This window comes from Nannospalax galili, unplaced genomic scaffold (genome assembly GCF_000622305.1).
Source record: "Nannospalax galili isolate Female #2095 unplaced genomic scaffold, S.galili_v1.0 scaffold186, whole genome shotgun sequence".
NCBI classification, from domain to species: Eukaryota; Metazoa; Chordata; class Mammalia; order Rodentia; family Spalacidae; genus Nannospalax; species Nannospalax galili.
Genome location: NW_008358774.1, coordinates 4,520,471 through 4,544,575, shown reverse-complemented (window position 1 = coordinate 4,544,575; position 24,105 = coordinate 4,520,471). Strand labels below are relative to the sequence as shown.

Sequence of the window (24,105 nt, the reverse complement as noted above, 5' to 3'; positions counted from 1 at the left end):
AGACCTTGTTTCAAAACAGGTGAATAGCTTCTGAGGAATGATATAAAGGTTGACCTCTGGCCATATGTTTATATCATGGGCATGTGCACCTGTGTACATATGAACATGCACATACCTGCACATTCACACAAACAAAAAGGATGCATGTGCACATTACCCATACACATGTATGTCTATGTATATAGACATACATAAAGTTTGCTAGACACTCAAAATAAGCTGTAGACCCCAAACTCAACTCGCAGTCAAAGCAATGGAAAAAGTGATTCCTAGATGAGTATCTGTGACCAATTTGGGTAACTTTGACCCCCTGGATTACAAATGGTAGAGATAGAATAACAACATAGGCGAGCTGATAATTTCACCACCATAATGGTGATAATCCTGAAGATAGTGTCAACAAAACTTCAGTATTCAAAAACATTCATCTTGGACCATAGAGCTGTCTTAACTTAACCAAAGTACAATCATTTTATTCCATTAGAAGCACACTTGATGATTTACTCTAAGGAATAACTCAATTTCCTTGCTGAAACATCAAAAATGCATCTCATTCTTTGGTTTAGAGAGTAGGTTGTTTGTTTTTTGAGACACCACTGTAGCCTTGACTGGCCTGAAACTCACTATGTAGACCAGGTAGAAATCAGAGACCCACAGCTAGGGGATGGAGAAAATACTCAGCAGTTAAGAGCTCTGGTTGCTTTTCCAGAGGATCTGGGTTTGGTTCCCAGCACCCACATGGTGGCTAACAACTGTTCATAACTCCAGTTCCGGGGGATCTGATGCCTTCTTCTGGCTTTCACAGGCATTGCCTGCAAGGATGCATGCACTTACATACATGCAAACAAAACACTCATACACATAAAAATAAAAAGAATTTAAAACTAGGCTAAATTAGGCATGATGGCACATGCCTATCATCCCAGTACTCAGGAAGCTGAGGCAGGAGTTCAAAGCCAGCTTGAGCTTTATAATCAAACCCTGTCTCAAAATATAAAGTGATAATAATTTAAAAAACATAAAAAATACAAAATAAGAACAAATTAATTTGTAAAAAATGAATGTCAACCAAGTGACTGTAGCCATAGGGCAGGAAAATCAGTTCATTGGTAGTGTTATAATCAAGTGCAAGACAGAAATGACAAGAGCCAAGATAAAAATGAACATAGATGCAAATAAAGATACTCACTGGAAACCTAACAACAGTAACATCTGTTTTTGTGGCCTCAACCAGGAAATCCATCCAAAAGTCCACAAGTTCCTGCTTGGCCACAGGCTGTTCTGTGGTCAGTTTCACAAAATGCTTATATATCAAAATTGTCTCCACAATAGACTTAAGGTACCTGGGAATTAAAAGACAAAGCATTTAACAGAGAAATTTAGGACCCTTACTCCCACCTGTCCATGTTTTCTTCTGTAAGTATACTTTGTATGTGGCATTAATAATTATGCATGCAGATTTACTGAACATGTTTTATTATTTGTTATATGTCAGATACTTGCACAGATTGTTTAAATTTCACAAAAATTCAGTAAAGTAGGTTTTTATTCTAATTTGAAAGATGGGAAAACTCAGGTTTAGTGTGTTTAAGCAAATTGGACTGGGGCAATACATCTCTCTAAAACATGAGCTTTTACTTATTGTGGTGCTAGGGTTTGAACCCAGGTCCATGTGTACTTATGCGTGCTAGGCAAGTGCTCCAAACTGAGCTACACCCACAGCAATACAGGAGTTTTTAATGCTAGGGCACATCCACAAAGCCTTAAATCCAGATTTTTATTTATTTATTTTTTTGAGACAGGGTTTCACCATGTAGCCCTGGCTGACCTGGAACTTGCTATGTAGATCAGGTTAGCTTCAAACTCATAGACGTTCAGCTACAGCTGTCTCTCAAGTACTGGGATGAAAGGTGTGCACCACCATGCTGGGAAACACCAAGTTTTTTTTGTTTTGTTTTTTTGTTTTTTGGGGTTTTTTTTGGTCTTTTTGAGACAAGGTTTCCCTGTAGCCGTAGCTGGCCTGGATTCGCTAATGGAGACCAGGCTGGCTTTGAACTCACAGAGATCTGCCTGCCTCTGCCTCCCAAGTGCTGGGATTAAAAAGCTTGCACCACCACACCCGGCTGGGAAACACTGTTTTTAAATATCTATATTAAGTTCAAGAATGGGTGAAATTCCAACTGTGGATGCCAGCACTTAGAAGGCAGAGGCAGGTGGATCTCTGTGAGAGTGAGGCCAGCCTGGTCTTCTTAGCTATTTTGATATATCACAGTGAAAGATTTATCGTCCTCTTTTTTTTTTTTTTTTTTTTTAAAAAAAAAAAAAAAAAAAAAAAAAAAAAAAAAGCAATCAAACACAAGAACCCCCAAGAATGGGGCAAATACATTTGTTTTTAAATATGCTTCTTCAAGGAACCTCTCTGAAGTAAATCCTTCATAAGAGATTATTTTTCTCTGAAGTAACTGAGCTTACATATTGTACAAATATCCTCAAAAGAAAAAGCTAGAAAAAATGGGGAACAAGATAATTACCTAAGAGGGTAGCTATGTAAGCACTTTGCAGACTCTAGACATGGAAGTTAACAGTACAACAGCACTCTGTTGGGGCTCTTATTACTATTGCGTAAACTGGTGTCTGCTTTCCTGTTAACAGAAGGCAGGATACCCAAGGCCAAAGTGCTTTGTACCTGTGCTTCAACTTTCTCTCCTGTCGCCAGCAATCATCAAAAAGAAATAGCACATTTGGCTGAATGCAACGCAAGTATTTATTGCTTCATTTACTTTAGGTCATTTACTGAATGCCTACTGTGGGCATGCATGAAACTGTCAGTACAGCCTCTGTTCTCAAGTGGTACACTGTGTCATGGAGACAAATATAAAAGGGCATCGTGACACCATCAATAAATATCAGTAGAAATGTACTTAAGTAGAGATAAAAACAGTCACCATCAACAGAAATATAGCTACAGAATATCAGAAACAAGAAAGAGGGGACTTGGGTATGAAGTAGGGTTGAAGTCAGCATCTAATTTGTGAGTAGATATGATTTATGAGCATCCCACCAGATTGAACAAGGAGGTTGGAAAAGGCATCCTTAGGTAAGTGCCAAATATAAACTTGTAAAACCATAATATGGCATGCTCACTATGCAGAAAGGGCAGTATAAACCTCAGGGCGGGCCAAGAGCTGAGTCTGGGATAGCTGAGGGTAAACTTTGTTTGCCAAGCCAAGGAGATGGACTTTATCCCTCAGTTGTGAGGAACCAGTAAGCTATTATTGATTTAAGGATTTCAGTGGAGAGGAAAGGTCAGGTTCACATTTTACAAAGAACAGTGAAGGAGTGCTGTGGGGAAGGATTGGTTAAAGAAGACTGGACAGGAGGAAGTCTTTTAGGAAGCCACCAGGGCTTTAACAGGGTGGTCAGATCCTAGGATATTACCAGTCAGAGGTGAGCTGGGATCTGTTGTAGGAAGAGACTTTCTCTGTATCATTAATCTTATCACATCTTTTCAGCGAATGATCAATCACTACATGTGCTGCATAATAAAATTACCATTATTTTAAAAACAGTCCCAAATGCACACAGAATTTTGTTTTTATCTCTCCAGTACCACACAGATAATGCTGAGACTTGTATACCTTCCAAGAACAGTCTGAAATTCAAAAAGCACACATATAGGAAACACTCCAATGTGTCTATCACACTTTAAGCAGAAGGAAATGAAAACCAAGAATGAGAATTCCCAAACTGAGATTAGATCATAAAGGAAGTAAAGTGCATGTATTTGGAATGGAGCCAGAAAGGCCGAGATTGACACATGGTCTCAGATCCTGAGTATGAGTTGGATCTGAAGGTATAGAATGTGTGGTGTCTGCACAGTTCATGTGGGTGACACTGGTTGAGCTGGCACAACTCATTATTATCCTAAAAATAAAACAATATTTCAATAACACAGGAGCAGTGTGAGACTATTTATTATAAATAACTGCATAAGCATGTAAGAGTTTTTATTACCATGCTGGAGTCTTCAATTTGAAAAGTTTTTCAGATGCTTGAATGACCCTCAGATGGTCATTGGCCAGAACACTGGCTCCCAGAAAAAATCCAACTTCCCAATAGCTCTGGAGTTTTTCCAAGTTTCCTTTTTTACCGAGAAGGCTGCTTAGCTTCACTCCTAGGAGATGAACAGGAAGCAGAACATTATACCACAGAAAGCATTTAAACATGAAATCAAGTTTCATTGTCCTTAAAGATTAAAATAGTTTTGAGTTTCTGATTACCAACATGGTTTAAGATCATTGTAAAAACGCAATGTCTGATGGAAAGAAACCATGGGGGTAGAGGAGAAGAAGGAGCTCAAGAGGGGGGTGGTAACACAGGTGTTTACAAGGGGGAAATAGAGAAAATGGGGGGACACTTTAACTGGGGAGGGAGAAGGGAGGACTATTCAGGAAGAAAGAGAGGAAAGAGAGATAAATAATGCCTAGGTGGTGTGAAAAAGCTGGTAACCTGGAGCTCCCTGTGTAGACCAGGCTGGCTTTGAACTTGCAGAGATCCACCTGCCTTTGCTGGGATTAAAGGCATGAGCCACCATGCCCGGCCAAATGGGTAAATCTTAAAGTCACATTTCTTTGTCAAATTATTTATTGCTTCTTAAATGGTCTTTGAATCAGACATATAATAGTAATGGTTTCCACATTAACTGCAGTCAATAAAATTGCTTACCTCTGTTTATCTTATATTTTCTGAGAGTAATAATTTGCCTTTCTGAAAATTATAGTTTAAACAAAATAACCTTTAAATTTTTTTCAATTTAATTTTTATTATATAATTTCAATTAAACCATAAGGACTTTGGGGAAAAATGAGCACTTGTGTATTCTTCAACATTTGAGAGGATAAATTAAAAAGAGCAACTTTGCCACTAGAAAATTTCACGAGTTGAAAACAGTTGCACCTGTGTCTACCAACCTTGGTTATAAATGAACAAGTTTTAATTGTGTCATACTTTCAGAAACATAAAGAAGTCCAAAAGCAATCTACCAGATAGTCTTGATGTTAAACTTTCAAATAAAGAAGGGCTATGGAAGTGTTTAATCATAAAATTACAAAACTTATTCAATAAAACTTCATATTTTTCATGCACCCAGAAGCTGTTTTTATAATGGTGATGTTTTGTTTTGACTTTGGCATAACTTTGTTATATGAACATGACACCGAGCCTTTCAACATTTGAAGAAAAATGTGGTTTTAAAAATAAGAAACAGTATTTTAGCATATGGTCACATCACAGTTTATTTACCCAAATGCATACAGAGGCCATGTTTTATTACATTCTTGTACACATAGTTTTGTGCATCTGTTTATTTTCTTATCACAAAGTTCTAAGTGTAGATTTGTTGTGGACAGGAGATATGTTCATTTTTTGTTGATATATTCTAAGTAAAAAGCCGATGCCTCTTGGGAAGTACTGCATCAATTTACACTCTTGCTAGAAGCATCTGACAATACCCTCACCTTGCCAACAGAGTTCTACCATGTCCATTCAGCATACCAATTTGATGGAGGGACAAAAGGAAAATTACCTGTCTTATTTATTTTGTTTTGTTTTCCTGAGACATGGTCTCAACTAAGCCTCCAACTCACAATGAGCTGCGATTACAGGTATGTACTGCCATGCCCAGCTAGAACATTACTTTTTTTTTTTTGCCAATGAGATTAGCTATCTTTTCATGTTTGTTTCTTTTGTGAATGAGTTGTATGTTCTTTAAACAAGATGCATGAAATGTGTTTCTACATGAAAATATTAAGCTTTTAAGGCTGGTGTTAACAACATGATTCTAGGTCAAGTATAGCAGTTCATACCTTAACTCCAGCACTCTGGAGACAAAGACAGGAGATCCAGGCCAGTCTGGTCTACATAGAAAGTTCCAGACCAGCCCGGTGACATAGCAAGTTCCAAGCCAGCCAGGGCTACATAGTGAGACCTTTTCTCAATTGAAAAAAAAATCTGATTCAGATTTTGTGATGTGTGCACATGTGTGTTTCTGTGTGTTCAGGTGTACATGTACATGTGGAGGCCAGAAAACAACCTCAGGTCTTATTCCTCAGGGGCCATGCCCTATCTATCTATCTATCTATCTATCTATCTATCTATCTATCTATCTATCTATCATCTATCTATCTATCTATCTATCATCTATCTATCTATCTATCTATCTATCTATCTATCATCTATCATCTATCTATCTATCTATCTATCTATCTATCTATCTATCTATCAATCATCTGTCTGTCTGTCTGTCTATCTATTTTTAAGACAAGGTTTCTCATTGCCCTGAAACTTTCCAAATAGGCTAGTCTGATTGATCAGTGGGCCCACCTGTCTCCACCACCTCAGTGATGGGATTACAAGACCAGCCACCATGCCCAAGTTTCTGTTACACAGGCTCTGAGAACTGAACTCAATTCCTTATGCTTGTATATCCCCACCTCATCTGATAGTTTATATTTAAGAAATCCTCTCTGTCTCTCTGTCTCTCTGTCTCTGTCTCTGTCTCTCTCTCTCTCTCACACACACACACAAACAACACACACACACTATGGAACTAAAGATACTAGTTCATAAAAACCTTTTCTCTATTTAGGATTATTTCTATGGAACAGAACTTCAAAAATAGTATTACAGGGAGCTGGAGAGATGGCTCAGTGGTTAAGAGCACTGGCTGCTCTTGCAGAGGGCCTGGGTTCAGTTCCCAGTACTACCATGGCAGCTAACAACCTACCATAACTCCAGTTCCAGGGTATCCCATGCCTTTTTCTGGCCTCTGTGGGCATTGCATACCTAGGTGCACTTACATACAGGCAAAACACTCATACACGTAAAATAAAAATAATTTTAAAAAAAGAAATAGTATTATAGTAGGTTCCAGGCTACAATATTTTTTTGGCTGTTTTGTTTTGTTTGTTTGTTTTGTTTTATGAAACAGTGTCTTCCTGTAGCCCCAGCTGGCCTGGAATTCACCATACAGACTAGGTTGATCTCAGTCTCACAAAGAGCCTCCTGCCTCTGCCTCCTAAGTGCTTGGATTAAAAATGTGTACCACTATGCTGGGCCAAGGCTATAGTATTTTTTAAGGCTGTTTATCCATACTTAAAAATTAATAAAGAATGGCAACTTATGTTCAAGAATATAAATTGTAATTTTACCAAGTCCTTTTGCCAATTCAGTAAATTTTTTCTTTTTTATACTTTTACAAAAACTTTATTGAGAATTTCATACATGTATATAAGATGTTTTGATCAAATCCATGCTCACGCCCTCCCCTCCAACATTCCCCCCTCTGAAAAGGTAACCCTAAAATCTTTTAAGGATTAGATACAATCTCCCAAATACTTTTGACATTTTTGGCCTTTGGAACTGAGTATGTTGCTAACAGGTCCAAGGACATTTTGACTTTTAGACAGGAAACTGGCTACATTTCTTTGGGGTATTTTACCCCTAACTGCCTAGCTAATTCCTACCTCCTATTCTTATCACACCATCCTCTTGAAGGGGTTATCCAAATTGCCAATAGGGAATAGGGATGCCAACTGCTCTGGCTTCTTCCATGCTGAACAGGGACGCAGGGTGAGGCAATTGGAGTACCCCTTCAGTGGGTCTTTCTAAAAGACTCCCAAATTGCATAACTCTTGTCTCTAAGGGAAGAAGAAAGTTCTTGAATCATGAATAGGAGATGTGAAGGAGAAGTTAAGGCAAGAGTAATTAGCATTACAAGTTCTAGACAGGGAACTAGAAAAAAGTCAAATAGGGAAATTTTCAAATGTTCATATGAGAATCCATTGGAGTTTCTTGACAAGGGCTTTCAAAAGCATCCATCTGTTGGGTAGTAAATTTTTTCTATGCAAACATTTTTGGCTAAATTTATAAGCAATGCATGTGTGTCCTTGCTATTTCAAATCATTTTTATCATTTCTTTCATTGACCTGTTTATGTATTTTGAATTTAACACTGTTTTCATTAGAACTGGGTGACTTGTAAGTGTTGAGGATTTTTCAGTAGTATAGTTTTATCATAGTTTTATGACCCAGTAATTGTTACTAGAGTCAAGGCTATTTCAGTGGAGAAAGGCAGGATGCAAAGCTCTGACAGAACACTCATTAGTTGCCTAACACTGAGCACACTGGAAATGCTGACTTTCAATCCACACAACACAATGAGCTAGAGAATTTCTCCTTGTGTAATGAGAGCAAAAGAGAAACTTAGTAACTTATTAAGTGGCAGAGATTAGATTCTTTTCATCTTAGCCTTCCATTATGAAGGATTTCAAACATATAAAAGTAGAAAATATACTATAGTTAGGGGCTGGGGTGAGTAGCTCAGTGGTAGAACATTGGCTTAGCATGCACAGTGCTGGGTTTGACCCCATCAATGCACGCACATGCGCGCGCACATGTATGTGTGTGTGTGTGTGTATATATATATATATATATATATACATGCACATATGTATTAATGTACATATACATTAATTTGTACTACAGTGAATGGCCAGTTTTTTCAATAACTGTTAATATTTTGTTAGTACTCCACTTTCTTGAATATTTACGTTGAACCATTCCAAATTACAATTACCATAAAAATTATCCTATAAATCTTCTTTCATTATGGCAACTAAAGAAAATAATAATTCCCTAATATTATATAGTAATTTTTCCTGACTCCTAACTCAAATCCTCTAATTATTACCCAAATGTTTCACTTAATTTTTTTGTTTTTTTGAGACAGGGCCTCCCTGTAGCCCAAGCTGGCCTGGAACTTGCTATGTAGACCAGGATGGTCTTGTTCTCACAGAGATCTGCCTGCTTTTGCCTCCGAGTGCTGGGATTAAAGGCATGCACCACCATGTCCACCTTAGTTTTTTCTTTTATACCAGAATCCAATAAAGGATCACATTTGGTTTTTATATCTTTTAATCTAACCAATACCGTCATACTTTTTGTTCTAAGACACATTTGTTTGAGAAGAGGAAAGATACTGTCTTGTAGAACATCCCCATATTCTGGACCTGTCTGATGGCATTTCATCATACTGCCTAACTTATTTCATTAGATCTTATGATTCCTATGAAGTGTATATTGGATATTAAGCTTCCAGTTGAACATTTGGTGAGAATATTTGATGCTGTGGACTTCATCAAATCTAGAGATACATATCTGGTTACCCAGGTAATAGTAATAATCACTTAAAATAGTGATGTGATCCCAGCATTTGGGAGGCAAAGGCAGGTGGATCTTTGTGAGTTCAAGGCCAGCCAGGTCTACATAGAGAGTTCCAGGCCAGCTGGGAATACAGGGAGACCCTGTCTAAAAAAAAAAAAAAAAAAAAAAAAAAAAAAAAGTAATGTGAGCTTGGTTATTTTGCAGAATCTTTCTACAGATACATCTGTTCCTTTGTGATAAGTAATCTCATCAGAGGTTAGCTCAGGTACCATGTACATATGGTAAGGTGTTTCTTTTTAAATTGTGTGTGTGTGTATGTGTGTGTGTGTGTGTTTTGCCTGAATGCATTTGTGTTGTGCAATGCCCATAGAGGCCAGAAGAGGGCACTGGATCCCGCCCCTGGAACTGGAGTTTCAGACAGTTGCTGGCAGCCATGTGGGTTCTAGGAACCAAACACAGCCTCTGCAAGAATAGATAGTGCTCTTAACTGCTGAGCCATCTCTCCAGGCCCAAGATGTGTATTTTTTAAAATAACAGTTTTCACTTAATGGATTTAGTTCTAATGGATGACCTTGCCACTGTAAATTACTGTAATATCAATTATCAATATCAGCTTTATCATTCTTTCTACTTTTTAACTAGGATTTTTTTAAAAGAATGCGTTTTCCTGAGCAATGGCATTGTTTATACCATACTTCAAGCAGAGATACACTTCATCAATAGATAAACTATAGTATCTTCTTCAAAGGAAGGGAAAGTATTTAAATTTTTAAATATTTATTTTCATTTTATGTGTATAAGTGTTTTTCCTGCATGTCTTTAAGTGCACCACATGTGTGCAATGCCCAGAGAGGTCAGAAGAAGGCACTGGATCCCCTGGAACTGGACTTAAGGATGACTGTTAAGTATCATGTGGGTGTTGGGAACAGAACCTGGGTCCCCTAGAAGAGCAATAAGTGCTCTTAGCTCTTGAGTCACCTCTCCAGCCCTGAAGAAAAGCATTTAACCCTTTTCTTCTGAGCTCTAATTTTCTAAAAGGTGGCCACCTCCAAAGGAGTTCTTAGTGGCCGGTGATGGATTTTGGTTTTGTTTTGATTATTTTCTCTTATTTTTTAGATGTATGGGTTTTTACATTCATTAATAAAGTTTTTATATTTCATAATTTTTATTTTGTTTTGGAGGTTTGTCTTGGTTCTTGATTTTTTTTTTTTGTTTGTTTGTTTGTTTTTTTGAGACAGGATCTCATGTACAGCCAATAATGGCCTTGCCTTTCTTGATCTTCCTGCCTCCACTTCTGCCTGAGTGCTGGGATTACAGGTGTGGCCACTGTGCCCTGTTTATGTGGTGCTGGGGACTGAACCAAGGGCTTTGTGCATGCTAGGCAAGCACTCTACTAACTGAGCTACATCCCTTTCCCCATTTCATAATTTTTAATGCTCACAGAAAATGAGATTGAAATAGTAGCTTGTCTCAAATCCAAACACAGTGTTCTTTCATCACAACAACACTACTAGGGACTTAAACCTATAATTCTGACTTTCCATGAAACATCTCATGGTTTAAAAAATTCCATTTTTTATTTTTTATTTACTTAATGTCAGAATATGAATTTTAAAGCTTATGAAGCTGAAAATAGAAGATTTAAGATGTGGTTCTGGGTTTTTAAGTCCTAGTTCTAAGTAGTTGAAACATCCATGGTTATTTTAAAAACTAAGACCTATGAAGCAATTAGTTATAATCTTGAACAAACCACAACTATAACTAAGAGTCTGTTATGAATCTAGGCATGGTGCTGCTCGCCTTTAATCCCAGAACTCTGGAGGCAGAGGCAGGCGGATCTCTGTGAGATGGAGGCACATGTACACATGCTTGTGGAGGCCAGAAGTCAACCTCATGTATGGTTTCCCAGGTGACATTTACCTTGGGTTTTTGTTTGTGTTTGATACAGGGTTTCTTTCTGTTCTAGAGTTCACCAAGTATGTTAGGCTGGCTGGCCCTACAGATCCCACCTGTCTCCACCTCCCTAGCACAAGGGATACAAGCAGGCTACCACACCAAGCTTTTTTTTGTGGGCTCCGGGGATCAAACTCAAGTTTTCATGATTGTATGGCAAGTTCTTTACCAACTGAGTTGCCTCTCCAGCCCCATTTCCCAAATTTTAATTCAATTTCACAGGTTTTCAAAAACTTGTTCAATATGTGTTGAGTTCTTCTTGAATAAAAGAAAGTATGCTTACTTTACAAAGTTATATTACAGTCCTCCAACCTCAGAGTTCTGACTATCTTCATCTATACTCCACTTCAAAATGACAAAGGAATTTGAACATTTTCCAGTTAAAATATTAGGGAAAATTTATTAATATTTATTATGCATTATCTTTTATAATGCATAATTTAATTAACATCAATGCCTTTTCTCTTTTGAAAAGGCCAAAGACATCTATGTCTATGGTAACAATTCCTTTAAGAACTGGGAGGGTGTCTAAAGAGGGTGGCTAGCAAAATCTGATTACACAGAAGGTATTTCCAGATCTAGAATCTTTAAAAAAAAAGGCTGCCAAAGCCCAAATCAAAACAACCACTCAAAATTTATCCACAAAAACGCCTTCATTCCTTTACATTCCAAAAGGTTAGCAGACAAGACAATACTACAGATAAAGACAGAGCGTACTCTATCAATGGCAACAATTCAGAAACAGTCTCCGAGAAGACCATTGCCATCAAGACAGTCCAATATTTTACTGTTATTCTAGGGTCTTTGGCACTTCACACACACACCCCTCCCCTGGCCCCCAAGAAATCATAGTGGCAGCTGTGCTTGAGAAACAAAAATCAAAGTAGAAGTTTCTTTACCCTCCCTCCCTCCTCCATTCCTCCCCGCCTCCCTCCCTCCCTCCCTCCCTCCTTCTCTTTTCTTTCTTTTTATTTTTGTTGTTGTTGTCTTGAGACAGGGTCTCATTTAGCCCAGGCTGTCTTTGAATTCACTAAATAGTTGACGATGACCTTGAGCTCTTGATCCTTCTACCTCACCTCCCAAATGCTGGGATCACAGATGTGCAGCACCACGCCCAGCAGATGCTTCGCTGTTTTCCTTTTAAAGCGCCCCACCCCCAACACACAACTTTAAATATGAAACATTTCCAATGTTCTACAAAACACTAGCATCTCCCGGAGCTGGGGGCTGAGCTCATACCATCAATCTGAATTTGAACTGTAACAGTATGAGAAATAAACTAAAATGTGGATTATATTTCCAAATCAGAATTCTCTTCAATAGTGTGAAACACTGAGTAGGGAGATTTAATAAACTTTTTCCCCAGGAGTTTGGATAAGATATAATAGAAAGCAAAAGGGTCTTTTCCTTTGCGCCAAGTTTGGGTCCAGTTTCTTGACTTCTTTTAAAAATATTAAGCTGCAATTACCAACTTTCCGAAGCTCAAAGGAAGATTCAAACTGGTGCCCAGCTGCCAGGAGGAGGACCGCATAATTAATTCCCGACTGTAGTGTTGGCTCAGACTCAAATGCCTTTTTGAACCTACGAAAAAAACGAAATGTACAAGTTTACTTTCTCAATCATGAAACCCTGGGTGTGTAATAACTTCTGTTTGCATAACTCCGGTGCCCAAGCAAAAAATATTCCGTTGGCCTTCACCCCAGAATCTAGTGTGCTATTAGGATTTAATGCTTAAGTAACTGCATATCCTTGACCATCCCCCCAGCTTCTCTGATTCCCCTACTTAACCCACCCTCGACCTAGTAACCCCAGTCTTTTAAAAAATTCTGGTCTTCAACCATCTACCAGAAATGTATAAACTTGTGCAATAGAAACTTAAACTGAAATCTCTGAACTTATTTTTTCCAAGTGGTTTTTAAATTGTCTTAATTTTACAAAGCATTGAGTAGGATTATCTGGGTAACACACCAAACTGATCAGTTCCTTGTGAATGATATAAACAACAACAAAAACAGCCATTCCTGGAAGAAATTAAGAAAATCAGACGTGCTTCTGCATGCTAATTTTGGCTCAAAGAGTATAAACACACTTTTCTGAATATGAATGAAACTGAATGTCAGCCTTGGAAATCACTTTCACATGTGAAAGGACATCAGTGTTTGAATAGCTACCACATTCTTCAAGGTAACACTTCCTAGGATCCATTTAAAGGTTTCCACACATGCAATATTAACGAGGCAATGATATTCATTATTATTTCATTTGGACACATGGAGAAGAACTTGTAAATAAACACTCCAGTCCCTAAAAAAACACATGAAAAGCCTTTATTCAAAAGAAAATCAGAATGAAGAAAACACACATTCCTAACAAATAACCATTTGGAGAGTTTTAACAATTATATAAGGAAAAATACATTACAATTTCAAGATAGAAGCTAATCCTATTTAAATTATAGCTGTGTAAATTAAAGACAGGAATAGCAGATGGGTGATAATAGGGAAAGTCATGTATTTATAGTCTTGGTTTTTATATATATTTGAAATTTCTTATAATTTAAAATAAGTTAAACATTAAACAAAATTACCTATTTCCAAATATTGAAGCTCCAGTACCTTTCTTAAGGGTTTTACTTTTAAGGAGAACAAATGTCTCTCAATGGAAACAAAGAGTAAATAATTATTAATCTTTATCATTTGGTTCTGTTAATTAAGTATTTGTTCACTAGGAAAAGAAATTCCAACTCTACCACTGTGATGGGTTGCAAAGTATTTTCATCTTTTTAGAAATATAGCTGCTTTCATTCTAAATGGAAAAACCATGTTCCCAGACTGTAGACATCTAAGGTCATATCAAGGGAGACATAACTTACAAGTCCTAGACACACTTATGTCTTAAAGGTCTTTGTCTTTGTTCACAAACAAGCAAGTTCCAATAAATTAAGAGCATAGGAAAAGCCAGAAGTGATATTTCTCTTACTTCAAAACATATCAAAATACATAATACTGTTCAATAAAGAATCATAGAGCATGGAATATCCCTCTCAAAATTATAAAGACTTATAAAAACCAAGACGTGCCCAAGTCAGTCAGCAAGAACTATTTCCTATGTGCCTACACCAGCCAGGAGAAATATTTGAGCTTATCTCTATTTCCATTAACACAACATATATTTTTGTATTCTAAATCAAAAAGTAAATGAAAGTGTCTTAACATTTTCTAGATATTTCTGGGATGAAATGGCATGCAGATTTATTGCAATAATGACAGCAACAACAAAAAATCCTCTACTATATATTAATATACAAGTACAAAAAGTAGGAAATTTCACAAAATATAGTATTTCTTAGAAAAAACTGTCAATATTAAAACCTATAATAAAAACAACCTCAGTGGCTCGGTGGAAGGGGGTGCTTATGTGCAGGCTCAGCAGCTTGAGTTCCATCTCCAGATCCCATAAAACGGGCAGGACAGAACCAAATCCCAACCATTGTCTTCTGACCTCCACGTGCACATAATGGCACCCACACATCTGAACTCACACACACACACACACACACACACACCCCTTATGCATACTTGTTGACACAACAGTTACACATGTATGAATTTGTACCAAGAAAAAGCATTAAATATGCAATCAGAAACTAAGTTGCAAGGCTACTTATTATAAGATGGAAAAGTCTCACTAATATTGTGTGATATGGAATAAAGTAAACTCTAAATGCTAGAAAGTTACATAGAGTTTTACATTGCAGAATAATAATTAAGTGCTGGTAAAAACATATCTTCAAAGTAAATGTAGGCCTCTACATGGAGGCCTTCAAATACTGAAACAACTAGGGAGGTGTGACAGTTGAATTTGAAATTCCCCCACATGCTCATGTTTTGAATGCCTGGTCCCCAGCTTGCAGCACTATTTTGAAGGCTGTGCTTCCATGAACTCCATCATGCCTTCCCTTCCATGATGGACTGTGCCCTCTGAAACTGTGAGCCAAAACAAATCCTTCCTCCTTAAGTTGTTTCAGTCAGGTACTTCTGTTACAGCATGAGACCAGTCACTAATACAAGCAGGTAAAACACTTTTATTTACATTGGAGATCTATGGAAGCAACAAGAAAATCATTGAATTAAAACTCTAGAGAAGGGGGCTGGAGGGATGGTTCATCAGTTAAGAGCATTGGCTATTCTTGCAGAGGACCCAGCACCCACATGGCAGCTAAGGACTGTCTCTAATTCCAATTCCAGGGGATCCAATGCCTTCTTCTAGCCACTGCAGGCATTGCAAAGCACAAGGGCAGGTAGACACATGAAAGTACAACACTCATACACATTAAAAAAAAAAAAAAAAAAACTTTAAAGAAGGGGGTGTCGTGGTGCGCACCTTTAATCCCAGCACTCAGGACTCAGAGGCAGACAGATCTCTAGGATTTTGAGGCCAGCCTGGTTTACATAGTAGGTTCCAAGACAGCCAGAGCTACATAGTGAAACCTTGTCTCAGAAACAAAAAACAAAAAAACAAAACACTGCCCCCCAAAAAACTCTAAAGAAGGAAATATCATTCTAGATGAGCTGAATTGCTATTGACCATGAAACTAGGACTGGCCATGAAAGTGCTTCTTTGCTTATTTGAAATTCTATCTGGTAGAAGTGAAACCAGTGGTCTACTTGATAATTGCATGGGTTGGAAACTTGAAGATGCCTCAAACAATATGGCTCCAGTTCTCTTCACAGGACATGTATTGAAAGATAGGTTCTATTGTATAAGAAAGGTTCTATTGTTGTATAAGAAAGATAGGTTCTATTGTATAAGAAGGTGTGGTGGGGAGGACTGGGATGGCAGAATAAAATATATCTGGCAATGCTCAGGTGATGTCCTACTAGGTTAAAGTCTCATGAGGCAGAGGAGCCTGAAATAAATATACAAAAGGTTATTTCTAAAGAAATAACTGAGGCCGGGGAGCTGTCTCAGTCATTAAAGTGCTTTCCCTGAAAGCTTGAGGATCTAAGTTTGGATCCCCAGCACCCACATAAAAAGATGGGTGTGGCAACACACATTGTAACCCCAATGCCAGGGGAACAAAGACAGGTGGATATCTGAAGCTTATTGGCCAAGCAATCTAGCTGACCCATGAGCTCTCAGGTTCAGTGAGAGGCCTTGTCTAAAAAAATAAGGCAGAGAGAGATTGAAGAAAACACCCAATGGTGACCTCTGGCCACCACACGTGCACACACGTACATGTACCCAAATTCAGAAATACACACATGTACCCATATGCACACACACACACACACACACACACATACACCACACACATACACACTAAATAAATAAATAAATAAATAAATAAATAAGGAATTTACTATATTTTTGAGCTGAATGAGGCATAAGAATAAAAAGTTAAATCCCAAACTCCAAGGCAGACAAAAATCTCCCATAGTATTTAAGGGCTCAAGAGACCTGCCAAGCTCTCAGTCACAACTCAAAGATGGTCACAACCAAGACAAAGATGAACCTAGATAAACTAGGTCAACCAAAACTGAACTCAGACACAGTCTCGGGTCATTTGTTGACGTCATCAGCTTCCTGACCTACAGGATTTGTGAGAGCAAATGAAGTGTTCTTCAGTCCGAACAATTCTGAAATACAAAAATGCCTGGTATGTAATGACAAATAATGAGGCAAACAAAGGGTCAAGAAGATGTGACCACTGAAGAAGAACCAACACAGGCAAGGAAAGCTCACACAGATCAGCTAGACTTGGAGTTTATAGGTAAGAGTTGAAGGGGCTGAGATGGCTCAGCGGTTAAGAGCACGGCTGCTCTTGCAGAGGACCCAGCACACACATGCAGCTAATGACTGTCTCTAACTCCAAATCCAGGAGATCTGAAGTCCTCTTCTAGCCACTGTGGGCATTGCATGGCACAGGTGCACTTACATACATGCAGGCAATACACTCATATACATAAAATAAAAATAATAAATAAAAAAGACTTCAAATGACTACACATATGGTAAAGAAAATGGAGAAAAGGAGAAACAAAATGCAAAAACTACAACTTTAACAGAGTTGGAATCTAAAACATCAAATAATCTAGAACTAAAATATACCATTCTTGAAAATAAAAAATTGATTGTATGGCTGAAAAACATACAAACATACTAAGCAGAACAGAAGATAGTTTTGGAAAACTAAAAATGTCAAAAGAAAGAAAACTGAAGCAGAGAAGGACACACACACACACACACACACACACACACACACACACAAATCCAGAGCACAAGAGACATGGGGGCCTAGTTAAATGGTGCAACATATGTATTCTTGTATTCCCAGAAGAGAAGGAAGAGAACATGTAACACAAGAAATATTTTAAGATGTGGATAAAAATGTGATGAAAACAGCAGCCCACAGATTCAGGAAGTTTAGAAAAACTCAAGCAGGGTAAAATAAAATAATCTAAATGCTGAGACCAAAAACACAGAGAAAAGAATTTTAAGTCAAAGTCTTGTTTTGTTACCCATCTGGTCTCAAACTGGAGGTTTCAAGTGACCCTCCTGTCTCAGCCTGCCCACAGGTATGCATCATTCCACCTGGCTTAAGAGAACAGTCTTAAAATTGGCTGGGGCGGGGGGAGTGGTGGAGGGGGGTCAGGGATAAGGTATAGCTCAATAGTCCAGCCTTTATCATGTATTACTGATGCCCTGAGTTAAAAAAACCAGCACTGATAAAGAAAGAAGGAAAGGAAGAAAGAAGGAGAAAATGAAGGAACAAAGGAAGGGAGGGAGGGAGGGAGGGAGGAAGGAAGGAAGGAAGGAAGGAAGGAAGGAAGGAGGGAGGGAGGGAGGGAAGAAGGAAGGAAGGAAAGCAGGAAGGAAGGAGAAGGAAAGGAACAGTGTAAACAAAGTTGGCTAGAGAAGATTAAGGTGTATTACCTTCAGAGGAACAACAAAAGCAAGAGTTGGTTTTGTAATACGAACACTAGAAGGCACAAGAAATGTAGTATCATCTTTAGAGTGATAAAAAGAGAGAAAGAGGTAAAATGGATATTTTTAGACAAGTAAACCCTGCGAGAACCAGTTGCCAATAGATCCACACTATAAAAACCACCAGAAGTAGTTTCTAACTAAAGGTAAGTCATTCTAGTCAGAATCATTTCTTTACAGAAAGAACAAACATCAAAACAGGTAAATATATGACTAGATATAAAATATATGAACTATAGCACTTAAATTTGTTGATTATTTAAATTGTTTTCTTATTACTAAAATGATAAAGTACAAATCTAAGGTAGTATGTGAAATTCAAGGATAGCTACTGTAATCTCTAGTGAGCTACTAAAAGACTTATCCGAGATGCTTCACCAATGCCTAGAGCCTTCTTCTGGGCCAGAAAGCACTTCTTAACAATTTCGAAGAACTGAAATAATGCAGTGTGTTCTCTCTCATAAAATGATTCCAATAGGGCTGGAGAAATGGCTCAGCAGTTAAGAGCACTGGTTGCTCTTGAAGAGGACCCAGGTTTGATTTCTAGCACCCACATGGTGGCTAACAACCATCTGTAACTCCAGTTCCAGGGGATCCAATGCCTTCTTCTGATTTCCAAGGCATTACATGACAAAGGTACATTTACATACATGCAGGCAATATATTCATACATGTAAAATAAAAACAATAAATAAAAAAAATTTTAAAGATTACAATAGAAGACAATAATGAAAAATACTTTTGGGTATTAGACAACCCGTTCCTGAGGGTCATAGAGGAAATCATACTGACAATTATATTTGAACTGAGCAATATTGAAAAGTTTAATCAATTAAAATATCTGGGATGTAGAACAACATATATCTTTAAATACACATGTTGGAAAAGGAGCAATGTTGAAAAAAATCAATACTCCAAGATTTCATCTACAAAAAGGCAATCTATTATCCCTCAATCAGAAGAAATGATAAGAAATCAATGAAATACAAAGAGGATTTGCAATTTTAAAAATCAGTAGTGCTGAAAGTTCTTTTTTTGCGAAATGTAAAGAAATGGATAAACTTCCTTGCAGAGTGAGGTTCTGCACAGAATGAGAGGGATGGAGGAAAGAAGGAAGAAAGGGATGAATAGGAGGGAGGAAAATTATTGCTATGATAAAGGAACACAGAGGAGGAATGGAAGCATGGATGCTACAGACACTATAGGAGAAAAAAGCTACTTCTGAGAAGTCAACATTACACAAATGAATATGATAACTTGCATGCAATGTAAATATTTTTTTAAAAAGCAAATATTAGCATGACAGAAGGGGAGGCAAGGAAACCCCAAGTGGTCCTATATGTTTCAGAATGTATACTAATTTGAAATGATTCTATTATCTATCGTCTGCTCCATAGGACAGGGACTTTGTCAGTCCTGCTGTCCATGAGTCTCCAGCCCATGACTCATCAGGGTCCTGAAACAATGCAAGTGATTACACTTATCTGTAATATGAAGAAGGCACTGCTTCCTCCCAAGAACTAAACCATGACAAGTCCTGAACACAGCAGTTCATACAATATGTGAAGAATCTCTTAACTTTCTCTAGTATTCTTGGTCCCCATCTGGATAAGCCATGATCATGAACTACCTCCTTGGTCAACATTCAGTTAGTGGTTTGGTATCCTCTCCACTATGTCATATTATGTTAATACTGTTGGAATTCATTATCTAATAAATATAGTGAGGATGCTATTCATAAAGAATTTGTTTTCCCTATATAACATCTTTCATGAGAAACTGACTTATGTCTAGGGAGAGTTTAGTTTCCTCTGAAGAATTATATGATTCTTTTCTTATTGAGAAGTTTATTGGTTTGAAAGCTCAGTCATAGAAAGCATGTAGATTGTTTTTGCAATCATTATTTTTTCTAGTTACTTGGTACTAATTCTCTATGTCTCTGTCTCTGTCTCTGTCTCTCTCTCTATATATATACACACACATATATATATATAATATGTTTGTATGTATAAAACCACTTTGCCTTTATTTAAGATTCAAACTTGGTAAAAGTACCTATACATGCTAAAATAATGAAAGAAACTATCATTTTAGCTGAAACTGAGTCACTTTAGAGTAAATGTGTCACAGAATCAAACTACTTGAAAATCCCAACTTATGTTCATGTCACATTTGTGTGTTATGAACTCTGAAGATGGTTTAGCTCTGCTACACACTGTTTTCCTCTGGGACCCAGACTAAAGAAACAGTCACTTGTGGGATGACCAGGTAAAGGGTATTCATAGCACAACCACAAAATGATTCTTGAAACGTAGAAAGCACATCCATTAAGACACATGTAGTCAAGCATGGGACCCAAGGGTAGGAATTTATGATCTTCCTACAGAGGATTGTTTCTACTAATAAATATAGCATGAGTGATGGCCTCCGCCAGAGAAACCTATGATTACCACAGAAATACTAAGAGAACAACTGTATAGAAGCAGCCTCTGATTACTGAGTACTTACTAGGCAGAAACTATTGTATGAGACACTTGAGGTATACCCTTTCTAACTCTGACAACCGTTTAACATCAGGGGAATTCCTCATACTAAGAAAACCGAAACACTGAAATAGTAAGTCATGCAAGTGTGGAAGTGGTCAAGCAGGAACTTGACCTTGTTCTTCTGGATTCCAAAGCCTGAAGTGTCTCATGTATCACTGTCTATCCTTAGTTTGTATTTTAAAAATTATTTTACTTCTTTTTTATGACATTTTTTCCTGTGTGGCGTAGGTGGGTAGGGGCAGTACCCATTCATGCATGTGTGTATTCATATCTGCATAAATACGTGGAGGCTGCAGGACAATGTCGGGTGTCTCCAACTTATTTTATGAGACAGGGTCTCTCATTGAACCTGAAGCTAGCTGGTTCAGTGAGGATGGCTGGGAAGTAAGCTCTAGAGATTTGCCTGCCTTCACCTCCTCATCTCTACTGAGCCTGTTTTTTCAGTGGGTGCTGGGGACCTGAACTCCGGTCCTTGTGCTTATGTGGTAAGCTCTCTACAGACCACGCCATCTCCCCAGATCCTCTTGTTATGTTTTTTTTTTGTTGTAAAAGAGTGGTGAGTGGGACAGGAAAACTTATATTGAAAAACAAAAGCAGAGAGGATTGCTTTTACATTAAGGATAAAGTTTGTAGTCTACATTGATATAGTCTAAGAATATTTTTTCACAAGATACATTTATTTAATCAGCTTTATTAAACTAAAGACTAGTATTTTCAAAAAATTGCTACGTCAATATTGCTGAAAATACGTTCATAAAGTATGTTAAAGAAGAAGTTTTACATTGTTGAAAACTTCACAATTTAATTATCATGATAAATGAACATAAACACTGTATGTAAGGAAATCTACAATGGTTAATAGTGAAAAATTATTAAGAAAGAACTAAAATCATTAGCCAAGAGTAAAGAAAACTTCGTTCAGAAAACAAATCTTAGGGAAGGAACTAAACATTCCCATTTTAAGAGAATTTTAACTATATTTGAGCAACAGTATGAAATTACTTCTGTTTCTGTTGCTTTTTCTATTTTTCATACCACATATTTGTTGCAAGGGAGTAAATTCATTGTTTTATTCAATTCATTATTACATTTGAAAAGCAGTATTTCTTGTATTTAAATGTAATTATATTATGGTTACATTTTAAATGAATTACTTCTTATTCAAAGCTTTCAAAGTAATAACTTTTGTTCAGAAAACTTCCTCTGTCACTTAACTCTGAACTCACTTTAAAAATAGTGAGTCTTGATTGTAAAGTGAGTGATGTCTTCACAATAAAGGGTAGGTTCATTTTTTGCATAGTTGCTGAGCTAGTCAAGAGCTATCAAGCATAAAAATGTATTGTTGAATTGATTATTTCTAGCTGAAGAACCCCTATTTTCCAACTGGGAGAAAATGAACTCAAGTTCTATTTAGCTGTCACTTTTCTTAGTTGTGATATAATAGCTGTGATCCTTTTAGAGAAACACAATAATTAAATTAGAATGCCATGGTCCTTTGTGTCTTGACAGAGATGTCCGAAATTACCACCCATGAAATGACTCACAGGCAAAGTAAGATAGCATGTACAGAAACTGAGTGTGGAGCCATTCTGCTGGTGTGATCTAGAGATTGTGGTAGTGGTGGTGGTGGTGGGGTAACCTCTCTAATTCCAGCCACTGTTTGGTGAAGATGCCTTACAGTAGAACATTCAGAGCAAAAATTTGAAAAGCCCCAAACTCTGCTTTCTTCCATTTCTTTAAGTACATACAAACCTTTTTCCTGAAGAGAAAAATCATGCTATTTTTATAATCTGCACTTTAATTTCTTATAATACATGTTACCAGAAATATTTTTTCAAAGCTACAATTTTCTTTTGAGTGGGGTCTCAAAAGAGATATTCATACACCAATATTTATAACAGCATTGCTTAAAATATTCAAAAGATTAAAACAGCCTACATGTCTGTTGATAAGTGGATAGATAAACAAAATGTATAAACATATGAAGAAATGTATTTAGTCTTAAAAAGGAAGACATTGATGACATAGGCTATCACATACATGAAAATATGATGGCAAGTCAATTGACATAATCACAAAGCAAATATCACTTATGTGATGTGACTCCAGTAGTCAAATTCATAGAAACAGAAAACAGAATAGTGATACCTGGGGTTGAGGGAAGAAACAAATGGGTACAGAATTTCAGCTTTGTAAGATGGAAGGCATTGTGGATGAATGGTAGTGATAGAGGTACACAGTATGGATATACTAGATGTTAGTGAACTGTATTCTCAAAGCTGGCTAAGGTGGCAGACCTCTTTGTAAGTATATTTTGTACCACCCCCATCAAAACAAAACAACACAAAGAAACCAACCCTAGAATTTTGAATGAACAACACTCCATCTTATGGATATACTATCATTTATTTTTAAATTATATTTTTATTTATGTGTCTATGATCTAGAGTATGTGTGTGTGCTACATGTGTGCAGTTGCCCACAGAGGCCAGAAGAGGGCATTGGATCTCCTGGAGCTGGAGTTACAGGCAGTTGTGAGCTCCCTGATGTGGATACTGGGAGCTGAACTTGGGTCCTCTGAAAGAGCAGCAAGTGCTTTTAACCACTGTACTATCTCTACAGCCCACAATTTCCTTTTTGTTAACATTTAGGTTTCTTCTTGTTTTTTTGCTAGTACAGAATTCAGTGTATGAATGTCAATGTAAATACACCTTTTTTTTTTTCCTGTATCTGCTATTTCTTTAGGATAAGTTCCAGATGATATAACTGGATCAAAGGACATGAATTATTTCAAAGCTCTTTATGCATAATGCCAAATTGCATGCCAGAAAGATCTTGGCAATTTATAACCCAAGAACAGTGTAGGAGTGATTTTTACACTGTACCCATATCAAAATGGTCTCATCTCTTTTCACCTTTGCCACAGATAAAAAGAGCAAAATGCTCAGTTTTAACTTGTACTTATTTTATTATGCATAAAGGCAAACTAGTTTTCATATTCATGACCAGTCTACGTTTATCCTTCCAATAACTGTTCCAATTATTTTAAATGAAAATGTAAACTCATGAACTTAGAGGGCTGAAAAGATTGGAGGAGCTATTTGGGAGAGCTTTGAAGGAGGGAAAGGAGTGGGACGAGAGGTTGAAATATCCTCTTTGAAGACAGGAAGAGAGAGACAGAAAATACAGGGGGAGATTTACATTTAATAAAAGAAGAGTCATTTACCAATCACAGCTATTTTATTTTGCTGCCAAGTTTGATGATCTGAGTTTGATCCTTGGGGACCACATGGTAGAGAAAGAGAACCAACTCCCACAGGTTGTCCTCTGATCTACAAATACGTGCTTTGGCATACACACACACACACACACACACACACACACACACACACACACAC

General features: G+C 37.3%; 1 protein-coding gene across 4 annotated transcripts in view; it reads right to left on the bottom strand.

Moving 5' to 3' along the window:
- Positions 1–24,105, bottom strand: part of Map3k5 (mitogen-activated protein kinase kinase kinase 5) — a 260,949-nt gene that overhangs the window by 93,631 nt on the left and 143,213 nt on the right. For all 4 annotated transcript variants that reach the window (XM_008822054.3, XM_029558127.1, XM_029558128.1 and 1 more), the window contains 3 exons: positions 12,643–12,755; positions 4,015–4,174; positions 1,190–1,343 (listed from right to left, as the gene is read on the bottom strand). In XM_008822054.3, the coding sequence (XP_008820276.1) occupies positions 1,190–1,343; positions 4,015–4,174; positions 12,643–12,755 (427 nt within the window). The remainder of the gene's footprint in view (positions 1–1,189; positions 1,344–4,014; positions 4,175–12,642; positions 12,756–24,105) is intronic.